This window comes from Lycium barbarum, chromosome 9 (genome assembly GCF_019175385.1).
Source record: "Lycium barbarum isolate Lr01 chromosome 9, ASM1917538v2, whole genome shotgun sequence".
Taxonomy (NCBI): domain Eukaryota; kingdom Viridiplantae; phylum Streptophyta; class Magnoliopsida; order Solanales; family Solanaceae; genus Lycium; species Lycium barbarum.
The window spans coordinates 16,203,825-16,231,421 of record NC_083345.1 but is presented as its reverse complement, the minus strand read 5'-3'; the positions used below and the strand labels follow the sequence as shown (position 1 = coordinate 16,231,421).

Below are 27,597 nucleotides of genomic sequence, written 5' to 3'. Positions count from 1 at the left end.
GTATGCTATGAATATGAATATGGATATGAATACGAATACAAATATGGATATGGATATGGATATATGTATATGTATATGTATATGTATATATGTATGTACACGAGCACGCTATAGAAACGGAAGGACCCTATGAAAGACAAGTAAGTGATTATGATGATGGCCCTACTATCTCCCGATTCTCCCATCTTATGTTATTTCTTATGCTAATCTTTATGATGTTTCTTATGCTCTTACTATGATGTTGATTATGCTTTACATACTCAGTACATTATTCGTACTGACGTCCTTTTGTTTATGGACGCTGCGTCATTCCTGCAGGTGGCCAGGGAGACAGGCTTGATCCATAGCTTTCTTACTCCGGGACTACATAGAGGAGCTCCATTTCATCTGGAGCTACAACTTTTGGTATTATTCTTTTGTGTACATACATGGGCACGGCGGGGTCCTGTCCCGCCTATATGATGTCACCTACTCTTCTTAGAGGCTCGTAGATAGTTGTGTATGGTTAGATGTCTTTAGCCTTGTTGGCTTATATTTTGTATATCATTTTGATAGCCTCGTCGGCTTATATTTTGTATATCATTTTGATAGCCTCGTCGGCTTATGTACATTGATATGGGCATAGTTGTTGATGGTGATATAAATGTATTGTTGCCCAATGAGATTAGTATGAATGATGGATAGAAAGTATGATTAAGCTATGTGGCTCACCTAGATGTAAATGTGAATGTACGATAAGAGGTGCCCGGGTAGGTTAGCACCGGGTACCCGTCATGGCCCTCCGGTTGAGTCGTGACAAGAATGTTCCTCCGAAAAATGCTCTACCATCAGTTCAAATTAAGAAGAAGAAGAATAAAGCAGCGAAGAACATCTACCTTATTCCTTCTTTTCACTATTCCTGATTCTTTTTGTTCCCTCTTTTCTTCACTAAGAACTCTTTCCATCTACTCAAAAGCTAGAAAAAAACCATGGCAATAAGAGAAAACATTGATTTAAGAACGAGACGAAATGTGAACTACGATTAGAGAAAATTTGTCGAGCCAGAAGCTCAGGACTAGTGTGGCAACAATGCTCGAAGAAGATTCATCAAAGAAAGAACTATGAAGTTCTATGATCATGAAGAAGACTATTCAACAATCATGGTAGAGTTGATTCAACGAAAAAGATGGTTGCACTACTGCAACAACCTTGAACATTTATACCTACGCTAATACGGGAATTTTCAACATTAAGAGGTACAATAATTGCCTGTTTGTGAAAGACAGCGTCTCGGTTCAAAATTACTATTGGAAAAAAATTTCGCAAATTTTAAATTAAATTTTGCTTGAATTAATATTAGAAAAAGGAAATTAAGCAATGAAAATGAAAAATAAATTTGGTCCATAACGATGATGGCGCGATGAAAGACTTTCTTCTCAACTCTTTATGAGCTAGAAGATGTACTTCTATGTATAAGCACACAAGTCTTGCTTTCCCTCAAAGTTCACTTGTAAAAATTAACTTTTCAAATTTAATTTTCCATCATTTACAATTCACACTACACCTCATCTTTAATGCTCAACATCCCAAAGTCTTTAAAGCCCAACAAGAAGTCACACATTTTGTTTTGATGACTTATATATTCACAAGTCACATATTTGTCGAATTAGGGTGTTAAAATGGTTACGAATGAAATAGAGGTGCTTATATTGACAATTTGCTTCAAATTTGAGGGCTATTATATGCATTTAGCTACTGGAAGTACAAAAATGGCACATGCGAATATTCAAGTACCGAAGGGGGTAGGTAACATGGGCCATCACAGTGTCTTTAATTGGCTGCAGCACAACACTGACACACGTGTCGCAAAGCGACTGCACATGAAAGTGCAAACTCAGAGTCCCCCCTTTTATCCACTCCACAACTCGGCTTCTATTTCCTTCTTCTTTTTCTTTTTAAATACTAGTAGTATTTTGTTGGGGAAAATTCTCAAAATATACAGTCAAAATAAAATTTTAAGGCACCTAATTCAATATTACGTATACAACATTATATACGGGGAAAAACACTATAGATAACATATTACTCATGTATAAAAGATGTTTACACACAATATAAATAATAATATTTTGTAAATATATAATTATTTTGAACATATTAACTATTTCTTTAGTTTTCAATCGCTTGAAAAGGACAAAAAAAAAATCTTATTATTTTCTCGATAATTTTTGATCGAATTATAGTTAAATTGGATAACAAACTCAAAATACGAGTTACATATAACAACAACATAACTAATATTACCAATGTTACTTAAATATTTTGCTCAATACATATAGGACGTAATTTCCTTTTATTTATTTTTCCGCCATCAGAAACTCCGAAATCATCAACAAGTCATCGACGCCGAACAACAAGTTTGAACCCTCCACAAAACCTCAAAAACCCTAATCACTCAAACCCTCAGATTTCAATACCTTGACACACTTTCAATTCAAATCTCATTTCAACAAATCATTGCTAAATTTCACCAATTTACACACACAAAAAAAAAGAGTTTAAGCTCAGCTACTACTCACAAATTGAGACTAATAATGTCAGGTTCTGGAAGCTTCGCGGTATCGCGAAGCCACAGCGGTGACAGATTTTATAACCCACCAATGCGCCGACAACAACAACAACAGCAGATGCTATTACAACAACAACAACAACAACAACAACAGTTACAGAAACAGCAACAACAGTTACAGAGAGCTTCAGCTAAAGCTGATGTGGCGGCAGCTACTGCTGACGTGGCGGCGAACCGTACGGATTCGGATGATTCGACTAGTACATTGTCGAAAACGCCCTCCGTATGTTCGGCTTCACCGCCAAGGCCGCCGCCTGTAAATGTTACTAATTTGGATCGGTTGATGGAATCTGTTACTCCTTTTGTGCCAGCTCAGCATTTTTCTGAGGTATAACAAGGGTTTGAGTTGTTTTATAGTTGGACAAATAAGCTAATACTTTTCATTTACAGCAACATTTTATGTTTTCGTAAATTTTATGCTTATAGATTTTTGAATTTCTTATTTTTCATCGCACAATTATGTTATAGACCAAACAGGAGTACACAATTATGTTATACTCCGCTTCAATTCCGAACTAGTTTAGTTATACTGATATGAATCCTCAATATCCAATCCGCTCCAACTAGCGAGAGAAAATGCTATGTGTCAATTTTCCCTCATCGGTTAAATAAAGAAATGCTAATGCGTTTATAGGCTAAATAGGCTCTCCCACCTATCAAACAGGAGAGCCCTTCCTATATATGAGTAATTGTAGTCTCATATATAGGAAGGAAATGTTGTTTGATTTGTTTTTAAGATACATTGTCTAAGTTATAGGCTAATGCATTTTTTTTTTTAAAAAGTAACACAAGCTTTTAGAGCAATAATTTTTTTTTTTTGCTCTGCTCAATCATCATTGCTTGCAAATGAGGCGAGAGGTGCTTATAGATTTCAAGATTTTATTTTTCGCTACATGTTTCTCTTACTAGTTGGATCAGAATGGATATTAAGGATTCATATGAGCTGAACTGAATTAGTTCGGGATTTAAGTGTAGTAATTGTTGCAAAGGTAGTTGTAGTCTCATATTTAGGAAGTGAATGCTGTTTGATTTGTGTTATAACCCAAGGAGAACCACACCCCAAAAGCTAGCTATTAAGGTGGGAGAACTCAGGACTATATAAGCCCACACCAAGCACAAACCAGTACCGATGTGGGACATAACAATTTGCTTTCAATATTTTAAGATTTCTCATTTACATTTCAGGATTTTGTTTTTTCTTCACAGTTCTCATACTTAGGAATCAAGTGCAATTAGATTTTTGATTGGTTTGTATTTATTGTGTGATTTATTCGTAGTACTAAGAATGGAATAGCATCAAAGTAAAGAATATTTGTTGATTTATCAAGCTTTGTATGGACAGGTGAATGTAAGAGGCCGTAGAACTAGGGAAGCGGAGTCAACTATGTATTATTGCCTGGGGGATCTCTGGGAATCTTTTAGCGAGTGGAGTGTCTATGGTGTGGGCGTACCAGTATTGTTGAATGGAAAGGACTCAATTATACAATATTATGTACCTTTCTTATCCGGCATCCAGTTGTACGTAGATCCATCAAAGCCGTCTTCACGCCTTAGGTAAGCCAACTTTTGGTGCTCTTTTTGTTTCTTCATGCTAATTTGTCTTGCTAATTGGTCTATAGTTATTTGCTATTTCTATTAATGCTTATTCTGCTTTCAAATGCCATCTAAATTGGTGTCCACTTAACTATTCTTCTTAATTTTTTCAATTGCTTAGTCCAGTCTGAGTGGACTACAAACTGTTTCAATTGGCTAATTTGTCTTTCTAACTGTTTCAATTGGCTAGTTCCTTGACATGAAGATATCAGATTGTTTCCATTTCTTATCAAATAGGAGGCTACTCCTCAGTTTTTTTTTTTTTTTTTGGTAACGACTTGTAGTAAAAGGAAAACTTAGGTACAAAGGAAGCTGAATTGTGCAACAAAAGTATGAGGAGCAGCCAACAAAAAACTTACACTTATCCTATTAAATCTACTAGGTCTAAGATTAAGACATCTAAATCTGAATATTAAGATGTGCATTAAGATTAAGACGTTTGAATCTGAATGCACATCTTAATATTCAGATGTGTCTCTAGATCTGAACACTGAATGATTGAGACAGTTTGTTCTCAGTAGCTGAATGTGCATAATTTATCTTTTAAACGTAATCGATATAAAATTTAGATAAAATTAGGAATTAAACATTATACCAATAAAAATATTATAGAAATATCTCATTTGAGCAAAATATAATTATATTTTCATAGAATCTAATATTTTGAATATATACAAATAGAGTAAATTTTATGAAAGTGATTACTGAAGGAATTCTTTAACTTTTAGACATTATATGACATATTTTTAGATTTTGTCCTCTATACCTTAGCCAAAACGAAACAAAGAAATAAATTAATAAGGAAAATAGATGAGGAATAAAGTTGAATGAAGATCTTCTCCAGAACATGGTGACAATATTATCAAGTAATAGTAGTAGATGCCTAAGTTGCACGGACTCTTCATTTTTGCTGCCGAACCTGTGGCTACACGACTCAGTTGCGGGTGCGGGATTCGGTCAATCCACATCAGATGCTTTGGCCAGAGTCCATGCACAAATTTTGTTTTGGGGGGGGGGGGGGGGGGTTACCTTCAATCCTTCATAGCTTTTCCTCTTGGTCAATATTTGCTATTTATAAATGTTTTCTTTCTTATAGGAAGTAGGCATCTAAATTAATTATTAGCATGTTGATTATTTGACAATTAATTTATGTTTTTTTTAAACTCCCATCTTGGTAAAATGAAAGATTGAATTCAAACAACATACATGCAAGTTTTCCACATATATCTCTCAAAATTTAGAATATCTTTATAGCTCTATTTTTATAATTTGAATTTTTTTAGCTGAATCCCACCACTCATATCCATACTTGGATCCGTACCCCCGAATCTTAAAATTTAGATCGAATCCGACCCTCGTACCCCATGTGTGTCGGATACCCGCACCCAAGTCCGAGCAACTTAGGTAGACACACATCAACTAAACAATTAAGGATTTAGAATTTTATCTATCAAAGAGGAAAAAGGTTTTGGTTGCCGATTGATAGTTGGATAGGAGAGTGAGGCGTGAAATTGTTTTGCAGGGAAGAAGACGAGGAAGCTTGAAATTTGGCGGAAATAGTGCTGAATTTATTTTAAGAGTCTGAATTGTGTTAAGACTTGCATTCAGACTCATTTAGAGCTTTTAAAAAGGAAGAAAGCAAATGCACTTAATGGGCTGGATCTGAATAATTAAGATTCACGCTTAAAAAACAAACACACTTAATGGCTGAGATCTAAATGATTAAGATTCAGACCTTCATTAAGTGCAAACAAATGAGGCCTTAGACAAGGCATCCTAATTTTCTGGATAGAACTGCTAGTATCCTCAAAATATCTAGAGTTCCTTTCCTTCCATATTGTCCACCATACACAAGCTGGGATAATCTGCCACCAGTCTTCTTCTCCACTTCTCTTCCCTACACTCTTCCAGCATTTGAGAAGCTCCACTAGTAGTATTAGGCATAGTCCAATTAATATCAATGGTACAAAAGAACATGTGCCACAAATTTGTAGTTGTCTTGCAGTGTAAGAAAATGTGCTTATTGGTTTCACCATCTTGACCACATAAGGAACATCTTGAACAAATCTGAAGACCTCTTCTTTGTGATTTCTCTTGGCCAGGCATGCCCTCCTTGCAACCAACCAAGCAAAACAAGAGACCTTGAAAGGGATTTTTACTTTTCAAATGAGTTTCCTGGGCCAAATCTCAATCGGGGGTGATCCATGGTTGAGGTTCCAGTAAACAGACTTAACAGAGAAAGTTCCTTTGTTGTTCAATCTCCATTGAGTCTGTCAGGATAAGCTGAAGTTCCTCCAAAGGAAGCTGAGAGTTAGAGCATGTTGGTTAGGCTTTCAATTTTCCAATCATTGAGAGTTCTTCTGAAAATAAGATCCCAACCTTGAGGACTCCAGACCTGACTGATTTGTGCTTGAGCTTGGAGGCTTATAGAGTATAAGTCAGGAAAAGTGGATTGTAGGTTGTTATGACCAATCCAGTGATTTACCCCAAAAGTAGTTTTCTGCCATCACCCACTATGATATCTACATTAGCCCAGAATTCATTCCACTGGATTCTAATAGATTTCCATACACTTCAAAAGCTCTTTCCATTCAAAAGCTCTCCTATTTTCTCCCTCCATATTATCCACAATAGTGCTTATGGAGCAACACGCAAAGCCAATGTCTTCTTTTTCATCCTCTAAAGGCCCAGTAATGCATTCTTCAGTCTTCACAGTACCCTACATAGTCCATTGTAGCCTGAACCATCTTAAGATCTCCCACCATGGACGTGCTGCTACCTGACAGTGCAGTAAGAAAGGACGAGTGTTTACACATGAAGCACCAATTAGTATATGTAATCCTCCTATTTCTCTAAGTTTTTGGCTGTCAGATTCACATCTTTAGCCGTCACATGTTATGATTGTTCCATTGCCGCATAATGGTCAGAGAAATGAACCATTGCAATAGAAATATTCCAAAAGTATAGCAACAACCTTTCATTTTGGTTCTTTTCATTTCTTTAAGAAGTCACCCCCTTACCAAGGGACTTTAATAACTGTGCATACCAAAAGTTGGGTGTTGAGATGATTAGGCCGAAAAGAAGCTTCGGAGGGAATAGGATTCACATGAAATCATGGATTTTATGATGTTGAAGTTTGGTTAAGGCACTAACTGCTATTCAGTAGTCATTTATGGGAATATCTTCTTGTTGCCAATGATGCCTTAAAATAGAAGCAGGGATCGTTATATTACTCCGTGTAAATTTGCTTAGGATAGAGATTTATTCTGTTGATAACTTAAAAGGTTTACTAAATTGCATGTGATGTTTTATATTGCAGTCCATTATTTCGTCCACATCATCTATCTATGATCTCTAACTCTTGGACTGATAATCTCATATACGTGTTGTGGCTGTGCGATGTAACAACATACCCAGTGAAATCCCACAAGTGGGGTCTGGGGAGGGTGGTGTGTACCCAGCCTTACCCCTACCTTGTGAAGGTAGATATATGTTCATAGAAAATTTTATGCTGCTTCTTGAACAAAAAAGTTAAAAGCATAGATGCTATATTTGGTTGCATTCGATGAAAATCATTTGGCCAATTTTCCATTTTCTAGAAGCTATGGATGCACTTAACCTGTAACATAGACAAATCCGTGATTGTAAATTAAGTAATTAACTAATTCTCTTATAGTAATCCACAAGTGTAGAAATGCGGACGTAGCGAAGAACAAAACACAATGGGTGCAAATTATTCACTAGGTGACACGAACTAGTTGAAACTAAGATTAGTCATTGCCACAATTATATTAGTTCCATGTATGACACGAATCTTGTTAAATTTCGTTGGAGACGACATGACATTGTTGAGATCTCTACTTTTAAGTCAAATTGTTGAGCAATGAAATAGAACAGTCCCAAATAGAATCCAACTAGTTAGGACTGAGTCACCAATTCAAAAGACCAGTTTGGATAGAGGCATAGTTATTGTTAGTAAACTACAACTATGTCTTGCATAGATAATGACTTCACATTTTTGCCGTGATAGTGTATTGAGAATACCAAACTTCATGGGTGCATTAAATTGTTTACGATTTACCTTCATGATGGTTCTTGGTGGTGTTAACATTTTCCGGTTTTGCAATTGAATCAGCGAGCGAGCATGCATTCTAACCATATGCTGTAATGTTATGGAGTTTTTTCTATACTAGTAAAGCACAAATATGTCTTGCATATTCTTACATATCTTGCATATTCTGCCTTCGAAAATGAATTGAGGTTACAAATTTGATGGATGCCTTTAAATATCTATCTTGCTTGGTGTTGGACTGTCGGTATTAAAAAGTTTTAAAATTTTTGGACTGAATCTGAGTTGGTATGATTCCTGAAATCTAGACCTACGAAGATAAATCATAAAAGAAAAGTGAGACTTATCTGAATAATGCATGTGGCATCCTTAATGAGAATCCTTAAAGGCCTCTATGGTTCCTGGCGTTCTCCAATACAGAAGATTATTTCTTAAGCAAAACATTGTGTTAGTATACTCATATGAGTTAATATACTAATCAAAAACAGTAAATGCTAGTAGTTAATATACTCATATGACATCAGCAGTGCCTTCATGTTTCACTTGAGGGCTGTCGGATACTTTCATTTGCCGGTTGTCAATTATAGGCCCAAAAAAGAAACCTTGTTTGTGTAAAAATATCTATCAGAAATGAAAGTAGCAAGTAGCAGTGATATGCAGTGTTTCACTGGCTTGCTCTCTCTTGATCATACTCACCACAAACTCAAGCTTGTATTGTTAATGACAAAAATATCAGGTAATATGATTAAAAAAAAAAATACTCCACTAGGTAATATTATCATATTGCACTAGTTAAATCTGTTGTGTTGATTAAAATCTGCTTGTAACTTGCTGTGTGGAAAAACTTCTTGGAGAACTAGAAGTAACCAAGCAGCAGTAATCCCTGTGTTTAGCTGACTCATTCCATGAACAAATCAAAGTTCCATTTGATCTTTGAATTGATTCGTGGTCAGTTGATGTATGCTGCTTGTAATTGCTGCTCTTTCTTCTGATACTTGTTAATCTTAAAAAGTTATAATGAAATGATGGAGTAGCATGTTGTTTATGTTGCAACCACAAGTTTTTTATCACATTTGTCATGACTTGTTTGAGCACTGTTGAAATTCCAGTCTGGATGCCCTTTTAGCTTCATTATTATTCAACTACTAGCGACATTTTAACATCTTTCACATCATCTCACTAACCATTTAAAGCATTTTTTATTCGATTGAATTACCACGAGTTCCTGAAAGTAGATGCATTGTGCTCTCATTATTTTACTATTACTTTCTGCTCTGTGGAGGGTGTGTTATAAAATGCGGGTGGATGTCATCCTACAAGCTTACCTGGATAGGATATTCAGTGATTCTCTTGCTTGTTAAATTGTTTCTGAGGCACCCATCATTTTCACAAGTTTCTGGACTAACTTCTGCAACTCATCTTGGTGCTGCTAATCCTTTTTATGAAACTAAACTTTTGGGTTCCAAGGCAAACTTTTGCGTAGACAACTATGGGCCTTTTATCTGTTTGACACTTTCCATAGGCTAGCGCAATGGTTGATGTTAGAGATTCATGATCTGTTTCATGATATTACCATTTCGTGGTAATCCAACACACATGCCAAATTAGTGCAGGTTTCCAATGTTCTGGGGTTTATTTTATTGTGATACCTGTGACTTGTGAGATGGGAACCTGAGCAGCACCTGAAAATGGTTCAGTGAGAAACAGGGTTAGCTTCAGAACTTTAGAATCCACTTTAACTACTGAAGTGGCTAAAGTTAATTGGGACTTGACATCATCCATATATGATGGTGAGACTTGTTCTTTTAGTACTTATCTGGACCTGTTCTTCAGGGAAAACTGTAATTCGAAGAAGCTTGTTAACATATTATGTATTTTACTTATCAGGAAACAAAAATTAACTGATCGGTGCAAATTATCAGCCTTTTTTACTTGTACGATTGACTGTTATTGCGAGTATTAATTGGATATTTTAGCTAATGTTTCTTTTTTTCACCTAAAGAAAACTTCAATGTGCATGGCTGGGTATTTAACATGCATCCTACCTTATATCTTGTGCTCTTTTGTTTTGTCCAGGAGGCCTGGTGAAGAGGGTGATGCTGACTCATCAAGGGAGACCAGCAGTGGTGGAAGCAGTGACTGTGAAGTGGACAGGCGGTCCAAATCCTCTTCCGATGGGCTGTGGAACCAGCATAGCCTTGTAAATCAAAATGCGCAGCGACTAAATAGACTGTCGTTGAGAGATAAGGCAGTCACGGGTTCATCGAGCGATGAAGCTGAAATTTCTAATTCTCTTGGGCAACTCATGTTTGAGTATTTGGAGCATGAGCAACCACACCATCGGAGACCATTGGCTGACAAGGTACATCACTTTGTTAGTGTTTGAAAAGAATCCGCATCTTTGTCCTAAATGGTTTTGTTCAGCAATCTTCTCTTCTTTTTCAGATAGCAGCTTTGGCATCTCAATTTCCAGAGCTGAAGAAGTGCAGGAGCTCTGATTTACTGCCTTCTAGTTGGATATCTGTAGCTTGGTGTGTTTACTATCCTTGTAGGACTTTTGAGTAATCTGCAACATGATCAGGATATTTGAAGCTCTTATTTTGCATTTTAGTTTGCCACTGACCCAGTCTATTGTAGGTACCCAATATATAGAATACCTGTGGGTTCCACATTGCGGGATCTGGACGCTTCTTTCCTCACCTTTCATTCTTTGTCCACACAATCCAGAGGTACGTGCTGTCCACTCTATGTTGCACAACAGACAGAATCATGTATTCGTTTTATGCATGTGTGTTTCTACTTCCCTGTGCTTATTCTGAAGTACTGTTTATGTCATTTCCCAGCTTTGAACGCAGTTCAACCACGCTACCATGGTGCAACTGGCAGGAAAGTTCTTGGAAATGTAAATGCATGCTCAAGAATTTCTTTACCGGTCTTTGGCCTTGCTACATACAAACTGAAAGGCTCAATCTTGAGTCCATGTGGACCTCACGAATCCGAGCAAGAAAATTCTCTATTGCAAGCTGCAGACAGTTGGCTTCGGCACTTGCAGGTTATCCTTCCCGATTACCAGTTTTTCCGTGTGCACTATTCTCCATGGAGATGACACAGCTCTTGATGCTCCTAATTGTCTGCTGATCATCGGGGGAGAAGTTTAGATTATCAGTTTGGTTAAAAAGTTCTGAGATCTAAAACCCCAGACTCTGACCAACTAAGCTTGGTCAATGATCCATATCTCCGTTCAGCCTCCCATTCTAGGGGTGGGAAGGTTTTTGTTTTGAATTGGAGAAAAAGCTCAGACGGGGCTGAGAACTCTCAGAGAGTGAGTCTATTTGACTCTCACAGTGGAAAAGTTGCTTCGTTGTACTTTATGATTGTTTCCTGAAATGTGGCAGGAATCCTCATCCCTCTTTGCCCTGCCTGTTTTGCTTTGCTGGGTGGCTAAAATATTATGATCTTATATGGATAGGGATGTTGTCTTTGTTCAGTCAGGAGCAGAAGTTCTTGACAAGTGATAGTGATGAAAAATTTGGAACCTGTATTTTGGATTGCACATACAAATTGATAGAAGTACTTATAGTTTTGTCAAATTTATACAACCAATATGCTGCATTTCTGATTCCAATCTCGTGATTTCTTTCCTTCTGTTCTTCAATTTGCATCTTTAGATGTCCATAGGCTTGAGGATCCGCGGAACGTCGTGCAGTAACTCAGTTGCAGAAATGCTTGCCTCTGGTCTATGGTACCAAGTATTACCAAACTGCTATAGATGTTCATGCCAAGAGTTGCATAAGCAGCTGAATGATTTCTGAGTTTGTGTTGAAGACAAATTTGCTGCTATTTAATAGATTATGATCAAATTTATGGGTCATATTTTTCTTTTTATCTCTTCTCTTGCATGCTTGGTAGAGTCTTAACTGGAATGGTGCATGGGAGTTGATTTTTCTTTGCAGCAGGAGAATTTTATTCAATAACTGATAAGTAGGAAATGCAATGGTAAGAGATTTATCGATCAATACCTTTTAAGTTATACAGTAACCATACAATATTTTGTTGGGTTTGTAACAACGGTGAAGCTTTTAGGTATAGGAAAACAATGCTCTTCCATGACCTAAGAGATTGTTTTGAATTCTTCTAGACTTGTTCGTGTGGCTCTATGTTGCCTTTTTTTTTCTTGTTTGTATAAAGCTAATTCTTCTTGTAGTCAGTTTCATATACAAGGTCGCAAAAACTAGTGGATTCGTGAGAAGGAAAAGAACAAGTTACTTGCAGGATTCTCCCAGTTTATTTTGATTGATGAGATTAAAACAAAATCAGGCATAGATAAGCTGGTGCCAATATTTAGTACTACTAGATATTTTGATTGGATGCAATACACTAATCCAATATAATAAGTAACTTCCAACAACTTGAAGTCATGGATTAATTTTGGTTAAAGTACTAGAAGACCTTCAGGCAGAGTTTTGACAAATAGTTACTCCGGTGAAAAGAGAGTTAACCTGTTACAAGGCATTATTGCTTGTCCGATTTTATTTATTGAAAATAATTTTGCTAGTGTCTCAACTGTCTCCTTTTTATAAAATCTCACAAACTAAGGGAAGGAAAAAGAACAAAACGGCCATCTAACTCAGGTTGGCATTGATCTTGGAAGCAGCATCTATCCAATTCTCTGATTCAACAATGTTGAATCGACACCATCATTGTTTACAGAAAGTTAAAGTGTCCAAATCTTACCAGTCCTCCATGATAGATAGACTGGAGTTGCTTGCTAGAGAACACAGTTATGCAAAACACCTGAGTCTTCTCCGTCCCAACTTATAGAACTCATGTTAGATAAACTCGCAAAAGACTTTCAAGTCATAACCCCACTGAACCTTTTTATTCACTCTGGTTTGAGACTACATGAGGATAACGTAGCATGAAGCAAAGGACTACAACAATAAAGCTGAAGAAACTTGCACATGATAGTCATCACAATGAATCGAAAGAATCACATCTAATTTCTTTTGCAGAATGTGACAATGACCGCAAGCATGCTTCTTTATAATCAATCATTTTGGATCTGACTACAAGATTAAAGAACTATTTTCAGTCAGGATAGTCAAGAAGATGATGTAGTATAAGCTATATCAGCTAAGGCAAAAAAGAAGGAAAAAGAAATAGCATGCCAAAGTCACGTCAATCGAAACAGGTTCTTGTGTTAAAGCATATTAACTGGACATATCTTTGCATAAGCACTCACGTCATCCAAATGGGAGCAAGTCAATAGGAGGCGAGGACAGCTTTAACTCCATCTAACAGCCTCTAGCTGCTAGTAAATTTACTCGAGGAGCATCTTCAAAGAGCTTCTGTGCTATTTAGCCATAGAACGGAAAAGAAGCAGCATGGTTCAGCCTCATAGACAGTCGTCAAGTATGGTGGAGAACAAAAGTCCTTTCACAAATTCAGATCTCTGGACCGTCTCTTCCTGATCCTTGTCCATTGAAGGAAATGCTTGGGAGCTTCTTGAATGAAATAAAGAGAGTCAACTATTTTTCATCCAGGCACATAAAAGCTAGGAAATAGCAGGAAATAAAAAAGATGATACGTGCTTCTTACGATAACATGTAGCAATCATCCAGTCAAGAAAAGATACAGCTAAAGTTTCAAAACAACTGAAGTTCCAAAATTTAACTCCATGTAGCAATTATGATGTACACTATCATCACAAGATTTTGCTTCCTGCCATGTTCATTTCAAATAATCATAATTTCCACCTATACTTGAGTTACTCGTGAAAAAAAAAGATACTCCTCTTGCTAATTGAAGGAAAAGAACGTCAGAGTTAAAAATAGACCAGCTTCTTTGTCGGTTAAGGTTTAGTTCAGGAGGATGTTTCCTACAGGGCTAATGAATTGCAAATGACAAGACAAATTAGAAAAAGGAAGGCGTTAAACGGATGATAGGACAAACTGAAGAAGGATGATGAAGGTCAAGAAGAAATCTGGCCACAAATATAGTAAGGGAGAAAAGGAGGAGCAAACTATTGGATGAAAGCATCAGGTATCAGATTTACCCTTGGCGTGCTTCCTGGTGCTAAACAGATTGGGGAGGATAACTTAAATGGTGATAACAGTAACTCTCTGACAAATTTAAAGAGAAGAATGCATAAATCACCTTTTTTATTGCCCTACTGTTCACTTGTGATAAGAAAGTGAATAATTTGGGAGAAATCACAACAAAGGATGAGTTCTCGAAGTTGCCTATATGTTAAAATCTACTGACTGAAGCATATTACCTTGTAGCAAATGGATCTAGAGCATTTTACCCCAAGGAAAATACAAAATCCAAAAACTTAGCGATCAGGGATTGGTATTCCTATCTGACTCCCTACAAATGGTTGGACTTAGTTTTCTCTCACAATTTGAGATATATGTAAAGCACTCCTATAAATCCAGCACAGGCAAAATTTCTAAGGCCTCAGTTCTCAGATTCATCTTACTTACTGCTAAGCTCACTTCTTGCACAAATCAAGAAATGTAATGCATACAATTACAATAAGCAGCAATCAAAAGAATATCCAAGCAACAATGGCCAATACAGATATTCATTCATTTCCATGAACTCCACTTAATGAAATTTAACTAGACAGATTGAGGGATTTATTATTGCCGAATGCACGAACCTATAAGTAGTTAGCTATCTATCAAGCCTGTGCACTCCAGTTATCTCAGAGATCAGTTCAAGTCTGGTTCTAAGTTCAAATTTAGTTACAATCTGTTGTTCGTCAATTAGTTCGCAGTGACAATAATTGACAAAAAACAAGCTTCTAATAAATAGTAGAATATTATGTGCTTAATCCTATAGATCCAGCTTTCTTTTGTCCACTAATTTGTCCTTTTTTCTTCATGATAATAATTGGTGTCATTTGATATTCGCAGATGCTAAGAGATGACACAGAGAAACAAACCATGAAGAAACTGTTGAAATTAAATCATAACAACCTTCTTACCTTTCACCAATATGGTCATCTAGGCTGTTCCTGGATAAACTTGCTTCGGCTGAAGTGCAGGACTGTCTTGTATGAAATCTTTTGGCAGGCTGCTGATTGCCGACAAATGATAAAAGTAACTGGTTGTTTCCCGTATTTAAGGAAGGACTAACATGGCTGGACTTCTTTTCCAAGTAAGCACTCAGCAACTCTTTCCTCAGTAAGGATAGGGCTGAGACAGATCTACCATTTTGATGTTTCTTTTTGCTAAGTGCTTAAGCTTGTGTTAAGGCGAATCAACTTAAAGCTCCAAATGCTCTATGACAAACAGAATATAACACTTCTCCTAAAGTAAAGAATGATGCAAATTCATGCTCAAGGAAGTAACTCGAATAAACCAATAAACATGAAAGAGGTCAAAGTTTTTTTTTATTGAAAAGGGAAAGATGGCAAAGTTGATAACCTTTGGAAGCAGCAAACTTATTTTAGTGCTTCATTATTAAAAAAACTTAATTTCACTGAGATAAAAAAGAAGGAAGGGCATTAATCACTTCCTTTGCTACATGCAGTGACTGAGGAAGACGTTAGGAGGTTATGAACTATGCAGACAGTGCAAAGAGCAAAAGTTTGACTACTTCATGACAGTTAACCATATAAGCAAATATCAAGTTCATTATTCCAGACACCAACATAGGAGATTCGATATTAACTTTATAATATTTTTCAAATACATCAGGGAGGGAGAAGGGGAAAAGAGGAGAGGCATGCTACTAATAATGGGGAATGAACCCTCCACCTCAACTGTGGAAGGCAGGGAGCTCACCAAGTCAGCTGGCACTCAACCCCCAAAAAATCGATATTATCTTCCCAATTAACTATAAAGAATAAGTACGAGTTCATGATACACTGCAACCAAGAGAATATGCAAGTAGTGAGTAATTGCAGTAGCTTGATTTGCTATTCTCTTACGATTGGCTATGAAAAGTCAATAATTCCTTACAATATCTATGAACGTGTAAAGCTGATAAATTGGAATAAAGGAAGTAAAGGATATTTTTAATATACTTTCATGTTGCACGATGACATGTGTAGCCATATTCGTTCGCACCTTGGTAGCACATAGAGGACATATCTGAAGACAAAGAAAAACCGATTATGAAAAATTCAGACTTAAAAAGGCTAAGGCTGAAAATACATTGGTCATCAGATAATTTCACGCAACACTGAAGTTAGCTTGCCAAACCAATTGAAGGATTTTGTGTCAAATTCCCAAGATTACAAAACTGAAGCATGGCCCATAATCGGCGTAGTTAGCTTTTCCCTGAATCCTGATTAGGTCTTTTTTTTGCCAAGCTGTATCATCAAATAGAGAAAGAAGTACTATTTTGGATTTCAGCTCAGTGTAAATTAAATAAAAAGGCCTTTCTCCCAAAGCCCTCTCATTTGCTTGACAAGTGTGTAATTCCATACTTGTTGGTCATATTTTATTGAGTGAGCCTTCTAATTTAAAAGTTTACAGGAGAACATTTTACTTATTTATTTAGGTCTGCACCACACTCTCTCCCTTGCAACTGATTTCTTTTTCACGAATACCTGGAAATATTTCTTTATGATAGGTAGGTGAAACTCAAACTCAATACCTCTACCTAATTTAACCAGCTTATCTAAAAGTCTAAGGCAGTCATGCGATCAACAACTAATGACCTTTAAGGTCTCCATCAACGGCACATGTGAAAATAGCCTCTAATGGTTAAGTCTCCCAATCCTATTTCAAACCCTTCAACAGCAACAACTCTTCTGAAAATTATCAAAGAGAAAGACAAAGCCAAGAATCCTTCCAAACATGAAAATGAAAGAAAATATAGGTATGGTTTACCCCGGTCTTGGCCTCTATGCGATGCTCGCTGTCAATGTGACAGCACAATCCAAGCATATCGAAATCTTCTGAACAAAACGGGCATGCCAAATCCGTCTTTACATTATCATTGTTAACATGTTCATCGTCACGCTCCTCGTCCTCATCCTCCTCTTCGTCCTCGTCCTCCTCCTCTCCAACAAACACGCCACCATCTATTTCAAGATTCAACATGATTATACCAATACAAGTAGAAACACACAGGAAAAAAAAAATAGAACATAAATACTACTACCTCGCTTACCTTCACAAGATAGCGGTAAGGTCTGCGTACACTCTACCCTCCCCAGACCCCACCGGTTATACTGGGTTTGTTGTTGTTGTAAATACGACTATCTCGACCTAAACCGTTTGGAACTTTTTATTTCCAAGATTCAAATTAGTGAATTTGATCAACATCTTAAAATGTACTTTTTCATGCATGAGAAGAATTAGAACAACAAAAATTACACTTCGGCAGTTTCCACATATCTAATTTAAATTTCCAAGAACAAGCTAATCTTGTTCGATTCAGATCCTAAACTCAGTAAGATAATCAAAAATCGCCAGCCAAATTGAGACGGAAATAGTACACTGGTTTCTATCAACATGAATACCAATAAAAAACAGTACCCTTTAAAGTTTCAACATGATTATTGCAATACGTGTAGTGCATACAAGTAAAAATACACAGAAAAAGAAAAGAACAATAAGTACTACTACCTCAACCTAAACTCTTTGACACTTTTTTTTTTTTGATAAAGTAAGTAATTTCATTGCTGGCATCAATCAAGTAGATGCATAGTAGTTACAGAAGTAGAGTAGCAAAAGGAACTTATCATCTCCAGTACATGTCTAGTTAAGAGCTAAGGAGTTGATAAAGTTCATAAAGGTAACAGGGGAATCTATTGGGGACAAGTAAACCCAACTATACAAAAACATAAGGCATTTAGACTCTTTGACACTTCTTATTTCAAAGATTCAAATTAGCAAAATTGACCAACACCTTACAATGTAATTTTTCACGTGAAAAGAAATGCGCCCCACTACCCATTAACCTTCTACCCTAAATATCGACCTCTCCATCTATGAGAAGAACCAGAACAACTAAAATAACACTAACGCAGTTTCCACATATGTAATTTAAATTTCAAAGAATAAATTAATCTTGTTCGATTCAGCTCCAAAACAATCAAAATATTGCAAACAAAAATGAGACGGAAATAGCACATGGATTTCCATTTACAAGAAGATGATTGAAAAAAGTACCCTTTAAAGATTTCAAGATGATTATGCCAACACATGTAGTGCCTACAAGTAAAAGAACTATAAACACTACTACCTGACAAAGGTAGGGGTAAGGTCTGCGTACACACTACCCTCTCAAGACCCCACTTGTGTAATTACACTGGCTATGTTGTTGTTGTTGTAAAAAATACTACTACCTTGACCTAAACAGTTCTGACACTTTTTATTTCCAAGATTCAATTGACCAACATTTTAAATGTACTTTTTTTCATGTATAAGAAGAATCAAAACAACTAAAACTACACTTCCCACATATATGTAATAGAACAAATTAATCTTGTTCGATTCAGCTCTAAAACAATAAAAAAAAATATTACCAAACAAATATTACAAGATTAGGTTAAAAAGAAGTACCCTTTAAAGCAGAAAGAAGAATTTTCCAATCGTCATCTTGATCATCCATTTAAGAAGAGTTTACCTGTACAATACAAAGAAACCTAAAATCCTATAAATGGAACCTGTGCGTATACACAAAAGGGTTTAGGGCACTGTTTAGGGAAAAAAGAAAAATTAGTTATGTGTGAAAAATACTATTGAGACCAATAGAAGAAGAAGAAGACGAGGAGGAGGAAAGAAATTTGGTATTCGGGTCGGGTACGGAAATACCCGTCGACTCCCGCGTTTTCTGGTCAACTCTCTCCTTCGAGTACCTTGGTTGGGACCCAAATAATATACCATTTGTTTATTTGGTGACTTGATTTGATTGATCTTACATTTTTTTCATTATAATACTATTATTTATTCTTAATTTCTCCATTTTAATATTACTAATTTCTATGAACGTGTCTCGCACATTATCCGCAAAACTAATATAGATAATTTTTCCACCAAAAAAAAAAAAGAATCCGTATCGGTTTGGCTGGAAAAAAAATTCGGGTCGGGTTGAGTTATTTTAGTGGGTAAAAAATTATTTGAGGGTAAAATAATTTTGAATGACTGGGATGATGCCACGTGGCAGCCATTAGACATAAGGATATAATTGACCTCATAGTATAACAGTAAGGGTATAATTGGCCCTAAAGTATAACGAAGGGTATGAATAAACTATTTTTCAAAGTTCAGGGTAATTTTGGCCCTTTTCCGTTAAAATAATATACTCAATGTCACCCTTTCTTTATTGGAATTGTTTGAAGTGTATGACAACACTACTTTATTTTCAAAACTTTACAACTTTCGATAGTTTAATTTTATTAAGTCATTCATTATCTTTTGGCTTAATGCATATGAAACTCCCTAAACTTGCCTTTTTTTTCTCTTTATTTTGACATTTTAATTAAATATTATTTCTATTGAATCCCCGAACTCGTCCTCTAGTGTGTTTTATCTAACATAATCTCTCTTACATAGTATTTTATCTTCAATGTAGTAACATGTTAATATATATTCTAATTTAATTACGCCATCTTTTAGCTAAGATTAACAATAATTGAGAGGGAAATAAAGAGTAAGCTCTTAATTAAGTTGACATTGGAAGAGCAGAAACCGATACATCCATGACCTAAAAAATAGCTTACCACACGTCTAAAATATTACTTCACCTTCATTACCAATTTAATTTTTGCTTTTATCAAAAATCAGATTTAGAGGGTTTGATAGACACACTTGAGGATGAGTTCAGGGGTTCAATAGAAACAACACTTAGTCGAGGTACCAAAATGAAAAAAAGAGCAAGTTTAGGGGCTGTATATGCATTAAGCTTATCTTTCTGATGTATTGTTTGTTCTCTTTTTTAATTATTATTTTTATGCTTTCTTCAATCATTGTTGATATAATTTATAAGTCAAATTAATTTTTAAACTGAGTGCCATTTGTCAAGTTCAATATTATAGCATAAAATGTAACCAAAGGAATAGTGAATTATATTGCATTCTATTTTCAGAGCTGCAATCAAATTTATTTATGTATCCACAACTATTATGTTGGTCTTGGAGATTAATTTATATTGAGTATTTACCTCTATTATATTTCTGATAAAAGGTACATTTTGCGATCTTTTTTATTTGATGCTCCAAAAACACTGTAAACATTTGGAGATGCAAGGAAAGAACTTTATTTTTCTTTTTGTCGTACCTTTTGTATACGGTAAAAACCGGTTATGAGGCAAACCGGTGGAACGAGGAACTGGCGGAAGAAAGGAATGAGAATGCGCCGGATACTATTCGCCCTTGGCCGGGGGAACGCTTGGACCGGAGCTAAGCGAGGGACACCGACTGATCTGCCTTCTTCGTCATTGAAACGGCCAAGTCCGGTGACCCGAGCGTTCGTGGTCATTGGTCCGTATAGCTGTTGGCCCGCATAGCCATTGGTCCGTGTGGCCGTTGCATGCGAGTCACGCGCCAATAGCGTCCTGTCATGGTCAACTACCCACCATGCGTGTGTCAGACGGCGCCGTCAGTCTAATCCCACCAAATCCGTTCAGAGCTGTCCTTATTACTATTATTTTATTAATTCACATTGTATGAAACCCATGGAGGTCACGCTATAAATAGAGCACATCCCCCTCCTTTGTAAGGGTTGACTCTTCTATTTTTCCAAGAACATTTGTAATAGAAAGACTCATATATGTAATCTCTCTCTCTCTAAATATCTGATTCGGCCGAGATCATATGTTTCCATTGTTATCGTGTATCTTCTATCAAGTGCCCCACATTGCTTATAAACGTTTACATTCATAGATCATTGTCATTATTAGCCATTTTATTGAAGAACGCTCATACACATATTTTCTCTTCCAAATACACGTCAAGATCCAAGCACATATCCTATACCCACTCACAAATTTAATTGATTATCCGAATCCGAGGTAAAAAGTTTGGCGCCCACCGTGGGGCTAGGATAATAGTGATCTTTGGTCTTGATTTCTATCATATTCATCAAAACCAAAAACATCTGAAAACGGACTAAATGGCCGACATCGAACAATTCGGCCATGTTAACAACACCGAGATTGTGGCGGAAAATGAAGGCAGCGGACTACGGGGATTGCCAAATCCCACTGACCCGAACCTCGTCGATTTGAGGGAAGGGCTCAACCGACAAAATACCGTGGACCAGGAGAATGCCGCCCCACCGGCCACTGATCCTCTAAAATACTCACAATTCCGTTACGCTGTCACGGACCCGGGGCCGGAGAGAACCGGACGCACCAAACGACGGTGTTAACTTACGTTTAATTTTTGAAATATTGCAGGAACAAAGAGCGGAAATCGCCGAGCAAGGAATAACAATTGTCCAGTTGCAGAGCGGAAAAGGTGAAGCAAAGCCGTAAAAGGCAAAGGGTACTGCCGAAATCGGAAGAAACGAGACGCGAATGGTTGAGAGCGACGGCTCCAGAGCCGGCTCCTCTACCGAGGTTCTAAAGATGCTCGAAACTTTGGTGAAACGGGTAGACTCAACCGAGAAGAGGGTCGAGACATACAATTCTTAGGTGGACCAGATATCGAGGGCTCCACCTTTGTTGAAGGGGCCGAATTCAAAAAGGTACATCCAAAGGCCTTTTCCTCCGAGTGCAGCCCCGAAAATGATCCCGAAGAGGTTCAAAATGCCCGATATACAGAAGTATGACGGCACAACGGACCCACACGAGCACGTGACCTCATATACTTGTGCCATAAAGGGCAATGATATGGAGGAAGATGAGATTGAGTCAGTGTTGTTGAAAAAATTTGGGGAAACTCTGTCGAAAGGGGCGTTGACGTGGTATGACCACCTACCCGAGCATTCGATCACTTCTTTCGAAATGCTCGTCGATGCCTTCGTAAAGGCTCATGCCGGTGCCAAAAAGGTGCAGGCCCGCAAGGCCGATATCTTCCAGATAACCCAAAGGGACGATGAGTTACTGCGGGAGTTCGTCAATCGGTTCCAGAGGGAACGGATGGAACTCCCCCCGGTTCTAGAAGAATGGGCCGCACAAGCTTTCACAAAGGGGCTCAACATGCTAAGTTCAACTGCTTCGGCCAAATTGAAAGAAAATTTGCTGGAATACGAGGCTGTGACATGGGCCGATGTCCATAACCGGTATGAATCGAAGAATCGGGTGGAGGATGATCACTTCGAGTTCCCCCCGGTCCCTGTAAAAATGGATAGAAGTTTTGAAAAGCCAAAGAAGGGTTATGGAGCAAAGGCCGAATCGTCGAGGGAAAGGTTTCGACCATACTCCTATTCGGAGAGACAAAATTTTAGGTCGGAAAAGTCAAGGGAAAGCCCGAGCCGCTTCTCGGGTCGGGGCAGCAAGCAGGTCGAACGACCGACCAGTAGTCGGGGGCTCTCGTTCAGGAGTGATGCCGGAAGTTCTGCCGGTAATAAGGGCCCACCGAAGATTTCGGAGTACAACTTCAACGTCAGTACTTCAGGCCTCGTCTCGGCCATCGGCCGCGTCCCGGACGTGAGATGGCCGAAACCGCTAAGGTCGGATCCAGACTAATGGGATCTGAACGTGGTGTGTGAGTATCACGGAACCCATGGCCATAAAACCGAGGATTGCCGCCAGTTTAGAGAAGAGGTAGCCCGCTTATTGAAAAACGGTCATCTCTGAGATCTGCTGAGCGAGCTAGCCAAAAATCATTACAAGGAAAGGGAAGCTCATCGAAGGGCCGAGCCGGTCGAACACCAGCATACAATTAACATGATAGTTGGGGGTATTGACGCCCCTCGGGGTCCGGTAATGAAACGGACAAAGGTTTCTATTGTTCGTGAAAAACGCATTCGAGACCATTCAACCGGGGGCTCTATTTTCTTCAATGACGAAGACACGGAAGGCACCATTCAACCGCACAATGATGCATTGGTGATTTCTATACTTATCTTTAAAACTAAGGTTAAACGTATTTTGGTTGACCCAGGTAGCTCGGCCAACATCATCCGATGGAGAGTGGTCGAACAGCTAGGGCTGCTCGATCGAATCATATCGGTGGCTCGGGTACTCAGCGGGTTCAATATGGCTAGCGAAACCACGAAGGGAGAGATCTCGTTGCCCGTGAACGTGGATGGCACCATTTAACAAACAGTGTTCTATGTGATCGAAGGGGACATGAAGTATAATGCATTATTGGGCTGACCCTAGATACATAGCATGAGGGCAGTACCCTCAATACTGCATCAGTTGCTGAAATTCCCCACCCCGGAGGGGGTGAAAACCATCCGAGGTGAGCAGCCCGCAGCAAAGGAAATGTTCGCAGTAGAGGAGGTGGCGCCCCGGCCCAAGGAGCCGACTCAGGAAGAAAAGGGTGTAACCGGAGGGGAGGTCCCCCAATAGCAACCAAAGTATACCGGGCCAGATCCAGTGCATGAAGAGGATGATTTCGGGGTACCCAGATCTTTTGTCATGCCGGATGACTCGGACGCGACCAAGTCAACCGTAGAGGAGCTGGAGCAGATCATCATGTTCGAGTACTTACCAGACAGAAAGGTATACCTGGGCACGGGGCTTACCTCGGAGCTCAGGCGCAAATTAATTGAGTTTCTTCGAGCTAACGCTGATTGCTTTGCATGGTCGCATATAGATATGACAAGTATATCACCAGAGATAGCAACTCACAAGCTCAGCTTGGTCGGGAAGTTCCCCCCGGTGAAGCAAAAAAGAAGGCCGATGGCGGAGGCGAAACACGCCTTCGTGAAGGATGAGGTAACAAAGCTTTTAAAAATAGGCTCTATCCGGGAAGTGAAGTACCCGGACTGGCTTGCTAATGTGGTGGTAGTGCCCAAAAAAGGTAATAAATTTCGCATGTGTGTCGATTATAAGGATTTAAACAAAGCATGCCCAAAGGACTCATTTCCATTGCCTCACATCGACAGAATGATCGATGCGACGACCGTACATGAGATGTTAAGTTTTCTCGATACTTACTCCGGGTATAACCAACTTCGGATGCACCCGGAGGATCAAGAGAAAACATCCTTCATCACCCGATATGGGACTTACTGTTATAACGTCATGCCTTTCGGACTAAAAAATGCCAGTGCAACTTACCAACGCCTAGTTAATGGAATGTTCGAAGAACAAATAGGAAAAACGATAGAAGTTTATGTTGATGATATGGTTGTTAAGTCCCTGGAAACAGAGGACCATTTAAAGCATTTGCAGGAAACCTTTGATGTACTCCGCAAATACAACATGAAGCTCAACCCGGAAAAATGTGCCTTCGGAGTGAGGTCCGGTAAATTTCTGGGCTTCATGGTATCAAACCGGGGAATTGAAATCAATCCGGACAAGATCAAGGCCATCGAGGATATTGAGGTTGTGAACAGCGTAAAAGGTGTGCAGAGGCTCACCGGAAGGATAGCGGCGCTGAGTCGCTTCATATCCAGATCCTCGGACAAGAGCCATCGGTTCTTCTCCTTACTAAGGAAAAAGAACGATTTCGTTTGGACACCGGAATGCCAACGAGCTTTAGAAGAATTGAAGGAGTACCTGTCTAGCCCACCGCTGCTGCACACTCCGAAACCGGATGAACAACTCTTCCTCTATCTTGCTATCTCCGAGAAAGCGGTAAGTGGCGTCCTAGTCCGAGAAGAATCAGGTACGCAATTCCCTATTTGTTACGTAAGTAGAACTTTGGGGGATGCGGAGACCCGTTATCCCCACTTGGAAAAATTGGCATTGGCATTAGTGAGTGCTTCTAGAAAGCTCAAGCCCTACTTTCAGTGTCATCCAATATGTGTGGTAACTACTTACCCCCTAAAAAACATCATGCATAAGCCGGAATTATCCGGTAGACTAACCAAATGGGCGGTCGAAATTAGCGGGTATGATATCGAGTACAAACCTCGAACGGCCATCAAGTCCCAGATCTTGGCCGATTTTGTGGCGGATTTTACCCCGGCCATGGCCCCCGAGGTCGAGAAAGAGCTCATGCTGGCCTCGGGAAAAGCCTCGGGCATCTGGTCGCTACATACGGATAGAGCCTCGAATCTCAAAGGTTCCGGGCTTGGGATCGTCCTCCAGGCCCCGGCCGGGGATGCCGTTCGACAATCTGTTAGAACTGTTAGACTGACTAACAATGAAGCCGAGTATGAGGCTATGATTGCAAGTTTGGAATTAGCCCGAAGTATGGGGGCCGAGATAATCGAAGCAAAGTGTGACTCGCTTTTGGTTGTAAACCAAGTGAACGGCGTCTTCGAGGTTAAAGACGAACGGATGCAGAGATATCTAGAAAAAATCCAAGTGATTCTACATTGGTTCAAAGAATGGACCATATAGCATATACCGAGGGAGCAGAATAGCGAGGCCGATGCGTTGGCCAATTTGGTGTCCTCGGTTGAGGGAGAAGAAATCAACCCTGGGACCACAGTGCACTTGCTGAACTCGGCGATAGAAAACGGGCATGCCGAAATAAACACAATGGGTCTAACTTGGGACTGGCACAACAAGTACATCGATTACTTGCGTGACGGAAATCTCCCAAATGACCCTAAAGAATCACGGTCGTTGAGGACCAAAGCTGCACGTTTATGCTTGGTGGACGGACAGTTGTATCGACGGTCCTTCCTCGGTCCTTTGGCAAAGTGCTTGGGTCCCGGTGAAACGGAGTATGTGATGAGAGAAGTCCACGAGGGAACTTATGGTAACCACTCTGGTGCTGAAGCTCTGGTCCGAAAGATCATCACGGCCGGTTACTACTGGACTCGGATGGACGAAGACGCGAAGAATTTTATCCGTAAATGTGACGGGTGTCAGAGACACGCTCCGATGATTCACCAGCCCGGGGAGTTGCTACACTCAGTAATTTCGCCTTGGCCCTTCATGAAGTGGGGAATGGACATTGTCGGTCCCTTGCCATGGGAGCCACGTAAGGCCCGTTTCATTCTATTTATGGCTGATTATTTTTCTAAGTGGGTGGAAGCGCAGGCCTTCGAGAAAATCAGAGAGAAGGAAGTCATCGACTTCATATGGGACCATATCATATGTCGTTTCGGCATCCCCGCCGAGATAACTTGTGACAATGGTCCTCAATTCGTGGGTGGCAAGGTCAGCAGTTTCCTCGAAGGATTGAAAATCAAGAAGATTATGTCAACCCCGTATCACCTGTGTGCAAACGAGCAAGCAGAATCCACGAACAAAACGATAATCCAAAACTTAAGGAAGCGACTTGAAGCATCAAAACATCATTGGAGGGAAATATTACCGGAGGTGCTGTGGGCTTACAGAACCACGTCCAAGTCAAGCACCGGGGAAACCCCTTTCTCGTTGGTCTACGGGGCCGAGGCCCTTATCCCCGTGGAAGTGGGCGAACCGTCCCTCCGGTTCAGATACACTACCGAGGAATCTGTTATGTCCCGTATTTTTATACTTTGGGACAACCCGGATTAACTATGATAAGTTAGGGCCAAGACTATTCCGGGATTTGAAGTCGGGACTTTTGACTTTTGATTTTATTTTGAGACATAAGTTATATATGAAATTGTTGGCATGGAACACTTAGGAAAAATTGGGACCAAAATTCATATAATTGGAATTAAAAATCTTGCACAAATGGGGTCCTAGCCGTGTGGCTTTGGAAATGGTCCCACACATGTTGTGGCCAATTTTAATTGGTCCAACACATGTGTGGACCATGGACACTTGGAAGATTTTTGTGGGAACTTAAAAGAAGACTCTTAAGTCATCTTCTCTCATCTACAACACTTAGAAAAATATCAAGAGTTGAAGAAACTCTTCAACCCCTCTCTCGGCTAGGACCAAGAAAAACCAAATCAAATTTTAGCCACTCCAAAATTATTTCCTTGGTACAAACCCACTATTTGGAGGTTCCTAAGTAGCGTGGAAGCATTGTTGGAGCGATCAAGTCATTCGTTTAAGAGATCGCAAACCCTAACCCATTGTGGAATTGAAGAAGAAAGGTAAGTTTTGATCTTGTTTTATGTGTTGTGAACATTTTATTCATGTTGTAGTATGTTAATATGGAGGAAATTGATGAAATATAGTATGTTGGAAGTGGGTTGTGTGATGGGTGTGTTAGCCGTGTGAGGTGTGTGTGTGTTGTGTGGTATTGAGTTGATGAATTAGTTCCATGTAGCATGTTTGATTGTTGTAGGGTGAAGAAATAAATTAGAACCATCTAAATGTGTATATGGGTGTATGGCCGTGTATATAGCCTCCAATTTGTAGCAAAGAATGAATTAATATCGCTTGGTGTTTTAGTTGTTGTCGTTATGAA

The 27,597-nt window shown here is 38.9% G+C and overlaps 2 protein-coding genes across 3 annotated transcripts; one reads left to right on the top strand and one right to left on the bottom strand.

Moving 5' to 3' along the window:
* Positions 1–2,312: 2,312 nt before the first annotated feature.
* LOC132608809 (uncharacterized) lies at positions 2,313–11,882 on the top strand. Its single transcript, XM_060322553.1, has 6 exons — positions 2,313–2,936; positions 3,951–4,162; positions 10,347–10,632; positions 10,716–10,801; positions 10,908–10,999; positions 11,114–11,882. The coding sequence occupies exons 1-6, from the start codon at positions 2,574–2,576 to the stop codon at positions 11,374–11,376; spliced, it is 1,302 nt and encodes a 433-aa protein (XP_060178536.1). The 5' UTR covers positions 2,313–2,573; the 3' UTR covers positions 11,377–11,882.
* Positions 11,883–13,292: 1,410 nt separating this feature from the next.
* Positions 13,293–19,105, bottom strand: LOC132608810 (protein DEHYDRATION-INDUCED 19 homolog 3-like). 2 transcript variants are annotated; one of them, XM_060322555.1, is made up of 5 exons: positions 18,797–19,105; positions 17,117–17,310; positions 16,297–16,372; positions 15,262–15,517; positions 13,293–13,774 (listed from the first exon to the last, which is right to left on the bottom strand). In XM_060322555.1, exons 1-5 carry the CDS (start codon positions 18,843–18,845, stop codon positions 13,666–13,668), a joined length of 684 nt encoding a protein of 227 aa, XP_060178538.1. In that variant the 5' UTR covers positions 18,846–19,105; the 3' UTR covers positions 13,293–13,665. The 2 variants fall into 2 exon arrangements, with proteins under 2 accessions (XP_060178538.1, XP_060178539.1); XM_060322556.1 differs by having other exon boundaries at positions 13,293–13,771; positions 18,797–19,100.
* Positions 19,106–27,597: the final 8,492 nt, after the last annotated feature.

Bases quoted from the DNA above. Each gene is read 5' to 3' on its own strand.
- LOC132608809 (XM_060322553.1), top strand. From the start codon at position 2,574: ATGTCAGGTTCTGGAAGCTTCGCGGTATCGCGAAGCCACAGCGGTGAC. The intron at 2,937-3,950 runs GTATAACAAGGG...TTGTATGGACAG, and splicing joins CAGCTCAGCATTTTTCTGAG to GTGAATGTAAGAGGCCGTAG. The intron at 4,163-10,346 runs GTAAGCCAACTT...TGTTTTGTCCAG, and splicing joins AAGCCGTCTTCACGCCTTAG to GAGGCCTGGTGAAGAGGGTG.
- LOC132608810 (XM_060322555.1), bottom strand. From the start codon at position 18,845: ATGGATGATCAAGATGACGATTGGAAAATTCTTCTTTCTGCTTTAAAG. The intron at 15,518-16,296 runs AAATATCCTTTA...TAACACAAGCTT, and splicing joins GCAACATGAAAGTATATTAA to AAGCACTTAGCAAAAAGAAA. The intron at 13,775-15,261 runs GTAAGAAGGTTG...ATTTCATTCAAG, and splicing joins GATGACCATATTGGTGAAAG to AAGCTCCCAAGCATTTCCTT.